Source organism: Condylura cristata, unplaced genomic scaffold, assembly GCF_000260355.1.
Source record: "Condylura cristata isolate star-nosed mole 26May11 unplaced genomic scaffold, ConCri1.0 scaffold00008, whole genome shotgun sequence".
NCBI classification, from domain to species: domain Eukaryota; kingdom Metazoa; phylum Chordata; class Mammalia; order Eulipotyphla; family Talpidae; genus Condylura; species Condylura cristata.
In genome coordinates, this window is record NW_004567109.1 from 30,376,447 (window position 1) to 30,387,157 (window position 10,711).

The window sequence follows — 10,711 nt, forward strand, 5'->3', positions numbered from 1 at the left end:
TGCTTCCATCTTAGTTCAGAGGTTCATGGGTGGATATCCCTTGGGTCTCAACCCCTTCATCTATAAAATGAGGACTGTACCCCATGGGCCATTTTTGGGGTTAAGTGATAGTACATGAGGGACATTTGGAATAGCAGTGGGCCAGAGTGGCAGTCAGTATGAAGACTGAGGCAGAGTGCAGAGCACAGGCATGTACAGACGCTCACGGCTCTGTGTGTGCACAGGTGAGTGTCTCTGCATGCATCTGTGTGCGTGTATGCCCAGGTGTGCAGGTATCTGTACACGTCTTTGTGCCCGTGTCTGCATGTGTGTGCACATTTGCTTTTGTTAAGGTGTGTCCATCTTGGCTGGGCCCTTGCTGCCCTCCCAGGGTGTCTCTGAGCAGTGTGGGGGCTATATAGCCCCCCAGCCCCTGCTCAGGGTGGCTGAAGCATAGAGGGCCTGGGCCAGACGTCTCTGGCACCAGGAGCCAGGGCAGCTCCCTGGACCCTGAGTGTGGCTGTCCCTGCAGGAGCGTGGAGCTGGTGCAGCAGGTGGATGAGGACGACGCCATCTACCACGTCATCAGCCCTGCCCTCAGCACTGATGCCAAGCCCCAGGACTTTGTCATCCTTGCGTCTCGCCGGAAGCCTTGGGACAATGGGTGGGTGTCCGCCCACTGGGTGGGAGGCTGGCAGGGCTCCTCTCCCCTGGACGGGGATGTCAGTCCAGAGTCGCAGCTGTCTCCTGCTGCAGAGGGATGCCAGGCACCACTTGGCTGTTCTAGCCTGCCACGGTCTTACTGAGACTAAGATGGGAGAAGAGGACACACTTGTCCTCTACAGCAGGGTGGGAGACACCTGAGGCTGCCTTGTCCAGGCCATGGGCAGGTCACCTCCTTGGCCTCCATCCTCTGAGAGCCCCACATGGTCTGAAGGTACCAGCTGTGCCACCAATAAGGACACCAGGGCCCATGGCATCCCTTTTGCTAGATAGGTGTAGAAAGGCCCAAGGTGCCCACACCTCCCCTGAATCTTTGCAGTGGAGGGACTTTTCTGGAAAATCCAGGGAGGTCACAGGAGCTCCTGAGGATTTCTGTGCTGCTAACCCACAGGGGCCTCTCTCTCCAGCATGGCCCAGAGCCAAGCATCCAGCCTTTAAGGGTTTATGTGTCTTAGACCCTGGTGAGGGTGTCAGGGTCAGGGGGTCTCTGGAGCCTGGGCTGAGCAGAACAGCCCTTCACCTCCTGTGCCCCGCCCCCACCCTTCCCTGGCTTTAGGGACCCCTATGTCATCGCGCTGAGGTCAGTCACGCTCCCCACACACCGTGAGACGCAGGACTACAGGCGCGGGGAGACCCTCTGCTCTGGCTTCTGCTTCTGGCGCGAGGGTGACCAGTTGACCAAGGTGAGGCCGGTGTCCCCTGGGCCCCTCCCACTGGAGCCATTCCATCTCTTCACTCGTGTGCCTCTTCTCCAGGAAGGTTTCAGGTGGCTCTCAGGGCACACACAGCAGGCTATCAGTGTTCAGTAAACGTGGGAAGGGGGCAGGGTGGCTGTCCCAGGTGGGACAGCCGCAGCTGTCCCCCAAGGCGGCCCTTAGGGACCTGAGACTGGCCCAGGCGAGGATTCTGCCGGTGCTGACTTCCTACTTCACGTACAGCTTCAACTGATGAGCTTCTCAGAACAGCCCCTGTGCTTATTTATAAGGTGGCTGGAGCACACCTTTGAAATGGGATTCGAACTGGACTTTGGTGACCTGGCCTTGTCCTCCTGGGCCTCTCAGCCGGCAGGGCGATACCTGGCGACTGCATGCGGTCTTTGGTGACAGAGGGAAACCGGGGTTGTGGTACTAGATGAGTCAGGAGCTGGAGGCCAGCAATCAGCTAAGGCCTCAGGGGTAGCGAGCAAGCCTGACTCTGTGCCCGCCTCTTACCCCTCGGCTCACCCCCCCGACCCCTGACCCCTGTCCCTGGCCGCCTCCTGAGTGTCACTTCCTGTCCAGCAGGTGTCCTACTACAACCAGGCCACCCCAGGCTTACTCAACTACGTGACCACCAACGTGGCCGGCCTCTCTTCTGAGTTCCTCACCACCTTCAAGGCTTGCGCGCAGTTCCTCTTGGACAACCGGAACGATCTGGCCCCCAGCCTCCAGACCCTCTAGCATCCTCAGTGGCCACCTCCGCCCTCTCCTCCTCCCCCAAGGACACATGAGCAGTGCGTAGTGCAGGCAGGAGTTTATTCCTCCTTGCCTCCCCCGTGGGGACCTGTGACCCAAGGTCTGCTGACCCAGAGCCACCCGGCTGTCAGTGTCTGTTGGTATCTGCCAACAAGTCTGAGCGGAACCCCTGGGGCAGCCTGTAGTAGACTCGGGCCCTGTCCTCAGCTCTGGCTGCCAGCAGTGCTGTCCGCACGGATCCATAGTTGCCCTTTGCCAGGCTGTGCTCCACCGTGATGGTGGCCCGGGGGGAAGCTGCCAGCAGCCTGGCCATGGCTCCAGCCTCACTCTGGCCCAGTGGCCCAGCCTGCAGCTGGAAGGACACAGGCTGGCGGAGGCCCTGGCACAGCTCCAGCATGTCTGTGAGCAGCTGTTCCCTGTAGCCACTGCCCAGCACCTCCTCGGGCCAGCTGGGTGCCAGTGTGACATGGGGGAAAACCTCAGTCACAGCTGTAAGCAGCTCCCTGCCAGCCACATGGCCTGGGACCACAAAACTCCCATGGGAGACGGTGGCCCCGACCCACACAGGCCGAGACAGGTGGCCGAGGGTGGAGAGGTGGGCCAGCACGGCCAGGGCTGGCCGGAGCGCCATGGGCTCTGCGATGTGCAGATGCACACCCCAGCGGCCAGGGTCAGCGTGAAGCTGCAGCAGGCATGACTCCAGCGTCAGGGCAGGGCCCCCCGGGGCGTGGACAATGGGCACAGGGTCCCCAGCTGCGGACTTCTGGAGGCCAACGTTCAGCAGGATCATGCCTTCTCGACCTGGAAGAAGCAAAGTGGCCACCATGTCTGGGGTCAGGTTATCATGGGGGTGTCAGAAGCTCTTGTTAAAGGGACAGCGGGGAGGCAATGGAGGCTGCCGAGGCGAAGCCATGCCTCTTCTGCCTGGGTACTGTCAGCCTACGTCTGGGCAGGCACCCGGTCGAAAAGCTGCTTCCTAAATGTGTCCTGGGCTCATCAGAATGAGGCGATAAGCTGCTCATTCAGCTCTCGGCTGTAGGCTGTGGCAACCCTTGCTCACCTCTCCTGTAGTACCGTGGGGCTGACTGTTCAGGGCTCTGGTCAGAAGAGCCCTATGCTCTTGACACAACTGTACCCTGCCCCCTTAACCAGTAGCTTGCATGTTGCCACCATAACAAAGACTGGAGCTACCTACCCCCAAAAGAAATCCTTGCACTTAAGCTACTGCACCAGGGTCACAGGCAGGACTTACCTGGAAGTTGAACTGTCGCTGTTTTTCCACTGCCTCGGATGTCAGGAGCCAGCCACTCCACATTCAGACCATCACCCCTGGGGGGCTGAAGAAGGGGGACCAAGCTGCCCCCCGTGTAGTAGACTTGCCTCCGTGTGGTATTCACTGTAGAATCCAAATTGCGAAGATGAAGTGGCCACCCCTTACAGAGTCCTTTCTACGGGCCACCGCCCTGCAAACATTCTCTCTAACCCTCAGAGTAACCTACCCAGAGTTGTGGCTACCAATCCCACTTTGTAGCTTACGGGAAGTCACCTGCACAAGTCCTCCTGCCACAGGCCGAGTGGCTGGGGTTGGAAGTGGATGGGGCCAGTCCAGGTAGCCCTACAGCTGGTGTTGCACCCCTTCACCTAGGTGGCTGCCACGGGGCAATGAGTGTCTGAAGCACCCTTTGAGATGACTTCATTGCTGGCTATCCTGGGTAAGCCATTAAGACTTGGACAAGGAAACAGGCAGAATCTGGATCACTGATTAGTGGGTTCAGTGGAGAAACTCCTCTCTGGACTGGTAGAGACACCCCCAGGAACCGTGCCACTGGAAGCTCAGCGGGGTGGAACCCCCTGGGTGCCAGTCTGATCTGTGTCACCACCACAATCGGACTTTGTGTAAAACAATGAACCGTTTGGAGCCTGTTTTCTATAAAAATGGATTGCTTGATCTTGGATCTGTGAAGCATAGCATACCAGACCAGGGTCTGGCATGCAGCAGGTACTTAAAAAGATTGCTCCCCCATCCTGCCCGGCCACCTCTGCTTCCGTGACCACGAGTGTGGCCCTGCGACGACCCAGCCCCCCACCCTCCCCAGACTGCTCCCTACTGGCGAGCTTCTTGAACTTCGAAAGGACGGGCTCAAAGAGATCGTAGTAGATTTGATGGATGGCGCTGTTGTCGCGGATGTAGAGGAGGTCGTCCACTCTCACTGGGTCCATGGAGCCCTGCCACAGCGTCAGGCTGTATCTGCGGTGCGGGGCACAGACTCAGCTCTAGCCAGCAGGGCTCTCAGCCCCACAGTGCTCAGAACTGGCTCTGCCTGGGGCGGGGGTGGAAGGTCCCATCGCCAGCTTCCCACCTTCCCTCTGAGCACTACTCCCTCCCTGGGGGTCGAAGAAGCCTTGGAGGCTTCAAGGAACAATGCCTGAAAGCAGAGACCCAGGATGGAGGGTGGCCTGCCCTGCTTCAGCACTTGGAGTGTCTGTTTCTGGTGCTGTCTTAGGAAAGGACAGAAGGGGAGGAGCATGGGGTGGGGGAGAGGGGTGGGAAGGGGGAGCGCCCTCAACGGCCCCATGCTGTTGTGGTACTCACAGCCTTCTCAGAAGTATGTGAGCAGGGACGTTATAGGGTGTACACAGCATGAGAGAGGGCGAGGAGCCAGGTGATCTTTAAGACCCCCCCAACAAGAGCATCTGGGGTCTTCCCGGGGGCATTAGTGCCTGGGGGTGGGTTTGGTGGGAGTGGAGGCCTGGGACTCTCACCTGTCAGACTGGCCCAGCAGCCAGCTGAAGTGGGGCCAGGCTGTCCGCACCATGGCTGCCCGGACGGGGAAGGTGACCCTCTGGGCCAGCGGTCCCACCAGCTCCTGCATCTTCTCCACCATGGCTTGGGTGTATGTTCTATTCCGGGATACGTACAGGGTAGTCCAGCCTGGAGACAGGGTGGCCTCGGGATACTTCTCCTGGACTAAGGCCAGGAACCTGCAGAGAATGTGATGTCCATCTTTAGAACCTTGCTGGCCTTTTCCTCATCTCTGAGCTCCTATCACAATGCTAGGAAGTGACAGGACAGCTATGATATATGAATGGGCAGAAGCAAGCCATAAAGAACAGAGACAGCTTGTTCAAGGTCCCACAGAGGGGACATGAACTTTGCAGTTGGGTTGTGAGAGTTCAGCTCTGACTGTGACCTTGGGAGGCGCCTTTAACCTCTGATTCTCAAAATGATGTCCCTGCAGTCAGGGCAGGGCCTCCTAAGCATCCCATGTGGACCAAGGACAATCAACTCTGAGCCCGGGTGTGGGCATCTGAGCTCTGCCAGCTGTGAGAGTCTGAAGTTTCAGTTTTATTTTTAAATTTCAGATTGCCTTGATATACTTCTTAACTGGCAAATAATGTTCCCTATTCCTCCCCAAACTCTTGAGTAAAACTAATACTCCAAAAATACAAGCTGTACTTTTCAAACTGCTGCTTTCCAAATGCACCTAACTTTGAGAATCACAGTAACATTGGCTGGCCGGTTGGATGGGGGGGCGGGGGTGGATGGTTGGAGAAATGGATGTTCAGGAATGGCACCTAGAATCAGTAAGGCCTGGCTTTTGAATCTTTGCCGGTACTAGACTTGGGCAGGCCATTGGCTATTGATGACTTAGCTCCCATATTAATAAAACGAAAATAGCACCTACCTCATTATCACTGTATGAGTTGAGTAGTATTCCACAAGTACTTAAAACAGTGCCTGAGACATATACTAAACATTCAATAAATTTTGAATGACAATTGTCAGCTTTCTCATCTGCAAAATGGGGTAAATACGCCTTCCATGGCATTGCCACATTAAGATCAACTCAGGTATTTCCTGTTACGTGACCCGTTAGTGGCAGTAGTGGGACTGCAGGGGGAGCTAAACAAAGCAATGGGCACTCTAGAGTTTTTTGTAGGCCATCTTGCCCTGATAACTGGGGACGGGAAACCCCTTCTGCTGCCTTCCAGAATGCAGTGTAGTAGGGTGACAAAGCTGCAAACCAACAGTGAAAGCCCAAAGACCTAACAGGAAAACCCTTGGCAGCCTGGGATGCCAAGGAAGTTTCCAGCAGTGGTAATGATTGAATACAGGTTCATCAAGAAAGGGTGGCAGGCATTCCGGGTAGGGGGAACAGCAGGTGCAAAGGCTCAGAGATGAGTCAGCATAGTATGCTGGAAGCAAACTCAGCCAAGGTCCCTGAGCGTTCCCTACGCCCATGTGGAAAAAGGGGCTGGGCGCAGCTGGAACAGAGGCAGACACGCACTGTTTGGCATTAACGTGGACTGAGATGGGCACGTTGGGGCCCTTCAGGATGTCAGCGTTGATCCACACGGGCCTCTGGATTTTCCCATCTTTTGTCAGCTGCTGCAGGAGGTCCAAGGAGGGGCCCACAGCCTTGAGGCTCTTGAAGTCCAATTTGATGCCTGTAGGGAGAGGCCTGGGAATTTAGAGAACTGGACCTTCTGCTCAGGAAGAAGGAACCCAAAGACATAACTTCCTGGGGCAGAGGGCTAGTGTGGTATGCATGTTGGAGGCAGGAAAACATGAACGAGATTCTGGCTGGGTGTGCAGAAGGGCTTTCTAGCAGGCAGCGCTCCCCAGAAGGACCTTCTCTGCACCAGTGAGCTCCTGTCCCCCATGGGAGGAAGCAGAGACTAAAGGTTTGGGATTTGGGGTCTGGGCAGGGGTTTCAGGCATCTGATGAAAGATCAAGACTGTATTTCTTGGACAGGGAAGACTCAGAGGGCGCTAAGCTCATAGAACCCGCAGGGAGGTCAGGAAGGGGTGTTTGAGAAGGTCATTTGTCCTCCAGAAAGGGGTGTTTGAGAAAAGCAGGACAGTTTACGAGGAAGGTGAACAAAGCCACTCCATGCAGGGTGGCAAGAGGCTGGGGAGGAAGGGGATGGCAGGTGAGGCTGGGAAGGTGGGCAGGGATGTGGAAACCCAGGCCAAGACCAGGCTTCATCCTGAGGCCAATGGAGAACCAAGGTGGTTGAAGCAGGGACATAACATGACAAAATTGTCATTTTGGAAAGTTCCCTGAACTGTGTGTGTGGTGGCAGTTGTGACTGAGAGAAGGCTAGAAAGGCTGAGTTTGGAAGCAGGAAGCCAGAGGTCCAGGATGGAGGTGCAGGAGAGAGACGTAGCTGGGACTGGGTTGGGGCCAGGGGAGAGGGTTAGGGGTAAGAATATGCAGATGCAGCAATCGAGTAGCTGTGCGAGATGAGGTGGACGTCAAGGCGATGCCTGGATGCTGACTGTGACTGGCCAGGGGACACGGGAGAGCAAGGGTGAGGATGGCTTTGAACGTGATCCAGGCTCTAGGGCTCAGGCTGGAACATCGTGAGAGTGTTCGGCACTTGCATCTGTCCACACTTCCCCATCCCCCTCTCACCTAGGCCTCTGAACTGAGTCCCTGGAATGTTGGACTGGAAAACCAATGAGCAATGAGCTGTGAAGGTGGGAACCAGGTGCAGGGATATTTCATTCACTGCCAGAGAACCTGAGGACAGGGTGCCAAAGGGGGCTGAGGAGTCTTACCTTTCTGGGAAGAAGAGAGCACAGCCTCCAGCCACTGCTGCAGAGTGTTATCACTGTAGATGGCTGGGGGGTGTGCCATGATCGGGATCTTTGTCTCGTTGATGGTGTTGAACCCTTCCACAGTGACATCCGCCTCCAGGACCATGGAGTTATCTGTGCAAAAGCAAACATTTTTAAAGATTTATTTATTTATGCATACAATATCTGGGGAACAAGCCAGAGGTGCAGGGGGGTGAGAGGATTCATCAGAGACAGAGTGGGGAGCAGAACAGGCAGATCCACTGAAATACACTGCTGAGGAGAAGCAGCAGGCAGACAGGAGAGGTCTGTGGTGCCATGCGGGTCAGCTCCCAGGCTGGGGATCGAACTCATGCTGCAGTGGTTGAGGATAGCTTCATAGTGCTGCACATTAACCTGTTGTGCCACCAGGGAGGGCCCTAATGAGTTCCTTTTAAAAAATATATCTTTTCTCATCGCCAAAATATTATGTACTTATTATAGAATATTTGCAATCTGCAGAAGAACAAAAAGAAGGAATTATTCATTCCATCATTGTTCATGTTTTGGTATATTTTCTTCCATGTCTATGTATCATTTTCACATTTGTTCTCTTCAACCCTTTCACCATGACATGCTTTCGTGATTTTGTATACATCTCAGAAGAATAAAGAAGCCCACATGGTGATCACCATCATTTAGCTAAACCTCCCTTATGCCCAAGACTTTTCAGTACTTTCTAATTTTTGCTACTAACATTTCATAAGGTACATTTAAAAAATAATATAATAGTTTATTTTTACATCATTTTGTGCCTTTTCCCATCTCAGTTGTAATCCCTGTGGGCTTCCTACTACCAAATCACCCATGTGCCATCACCATAGTCCAGTACACTCCCCACTCCCGCCCCCATTTTTTTTTAAACATTTATTTATTTATTCGTACAGAACTGGGGTACAGGCCAGAGATGCGAAGGGTGAGAGGATTCACCAGAGACAGAGTGGGGAGCAGAACAGGCAGATCGACGAAGTACACTGCTGAGGGGAGCAGCGGGCGGGTCAGGAGAGGTCTGCCTCGCCATGTGGTCGCCTCCGGGGCAGGCGGGAATCGAACTCATGCGGAAGTGGCTTTAGTTTCTTAGTGCAGGGCTTTAACCCGCTGCGCCACCAGGGAGGGCCCCCATTTTTTTTTTAATCCCATTCCCCACACCACCCCTGTAAAATGTCTCTGGTATATAGTTGTTCATTATTACTATCATAATGCACATTTTATCCTGATCTTCTATTTGCTTCTTTTTGATCCTCACTTGTGGAATGAGTCAAGGCAGTGCAGAATCATGTTCAACCCCCCCTGCTATGGCATTATTGTCCGGGAAGTTGTTCTGATTCAGGTTTGATCCTTGCTGATACTCGCCGTCTCTCCCAGGCCCTCACCAGCACTGAGTATTGTTATTTTTATCTTTGAATTCCAGAAGTCACTATCAGGTAAGGTGTCATGTGACCCCTGCCTTCCAGGGTTTAGTCTAGGAGGGAGCCAGGACCCTACATATCAGAAGAGATGTCAGTGGAGCCTGCCCCATTTGGAGGTGTCTGGAGGGAGGGTGGCCGGCAGCCCCCGAGTCGGCATGGGAAGGGCCTTTTCTCCTGGTTTACACTCACAGTCCCAGACTGTTTTTGCCTCTAGTCCAACTGCTTCCAGGTCCATTTTCCATGCCACCAGCCAGCGTTCTAACTTGTACTGGTCACACCCCTTCTTGTTAAAAACAAACAGCAGCCCTATTCACATTGCACCCCCATGTCCCAATCATCAAATCCAAAGGCCTTAGTCTTTGTAGTCCTGCCTCATCAGGCCCTGGCAAACTTTCCCCTCTCCTCCTCAGCCCCTCATCTCTAGGATCTAGTCATCCTAACTTCTAATGTGCCCAGCCGTCACCTGGGGACTGTTAAAAGGCAGGTTGTGATCAGGAGGGGTGGGCGGGCCCTAGGACTGCATCTCTAGGCAGCTCTCTGATGACGGCCTGCTGCTGGCCCACACTAGGAGCAGCGAGTTTGGAATTTGTCCTCCCATCTCTAGGCTCTTGTGCGTGTGGCTGTTGCCTTGGCAACCGTCTTCCCGTTACAGCTTTCCTAGACCACCTCCTGCTCATCTGCTAGTGTTGGCTTAAAATATCATTTCCTCGCGGCCGTGCCCGAACCGTGACCCAGTCTGCATCAGCTTCTCCGTCTGTGCTTCTGCCCTGAGTGCTCAGCCCTCAGCTGAGCTTTCCCTGCGGATGAACCCCAGGTGAGAACTGACCACTGCTTGAGTTTCTGATAGCTAGATGGTGCCAGGCCTAAAGGAGGAGCTTCAAAAATGGTGACCCACTCAATGAATGACAGCCTGCCGGGGTCAGCCAGCTCAGAGAGGTGAAAGAGAGAACTTGCCTCAAGCTGCAGAGAATGTTTGCAGATTTCTCTAAAACCGAAGTGTCTGGATAGCTAGGAGGGAAAGGAAGCCGGGAGCCAGGCTGTCCCTGGCACTGAGCCCTTCCCATCCTCTTGTCATGCATCCTGCTCGGAGGGGAGGGTGAGGAGCCTCCTGGCCACCAATGTGGACCATGGCTGGAGAGGCTTCTTGTTCTGGTGAAGGCTGTTATGAAGGTGGCTTTTATTTTTATGACTTAAGCACAATGCCCTTAACTTTTGGTTACCTGAGGATACAAAGAGAAGAATCCAAAGGGTTGGAGCCCTAGTAAGGCCTGGAGGGGGGCAGCTGAGCAGATAAGAGGGCAGCTCAAGAGAATGGTGCTAGAAATGCATGTTGGGGGTGTCATGTACAGCATGATGACTCTAGCTAATAATAGCGGGGCGCATATTGAAAGGTGTTAAGAGTAGATCTTAAAAGTTCTCATCACAGGTGGAGGTGGAAAAGATCATGCTTAGTGAGATAAGCCAGAAAGAGAAAGAAAAATACCGGATGGTTTCACTCATAGCAGGAGTATAATGGACCAGGC

The 10,711-nt window shown here is 54.3% G+C and overlaps 2 protein-coding genes across 3 annotated transcripts in view; one reads left to right on the forward strand and one right to left on the reverse strand.

Annotated features, from left to right (window-relative positions):
* The window catches only part of ACOT11 (acyl-CoA thioesterase 11), a 45,576-nt gene extending 43,414 nt beyond the window's left edge, over nt 1–2,162 (forward strand). For both annotated transcript variants that reach the window (XM_012722694.1, XM_012722693.1), the window contains exons 14-16: nt 512–643; nt 1,259–1,385; nt 1,986–2,162. In XM_012722694.1, the coding sequence (XP_012578148.1) occupies nt 512–643; nt 1,259–1,385; nt 1,986–2,141 (415 nt within the window). In that variant the 3' untranslated portion in view covers nt 2,142–2,162. The remainder of the gene's footprint in view (nt 1–511; nt 644–1,258; nt 1,386–1,985) is intronic.
* A 111-nt stretch (nt 2,163–2,273) lies between these two features.
* On the reverse strand, nt 2,274–7,867 carry FAM151A (family with sequence similarity 151, member A). The gene is made up of 6 exons (XM_012722125.1): nt 7,723–7,867; nt 6,446–6,605; nt 4,920–5,138; nt 4,265–4,404; nt 3,409–3,552; nt 2,274–2,957 (listed from the first exon to the last, which is right to left on the reverse strand). The coding sequence occupies exons 1-6, from the start codon at nt 7,865–7,867 to the stop codon at nt 2,284–2,286; spliced, it is 1,482 nt and encodes a 493-aa protein (XP_012577579.1). The 3' UTR covers nt 2,274–2,283.
* Nucleotides 7,868–10,711: the final 2,844 nt, after the last annotated feature.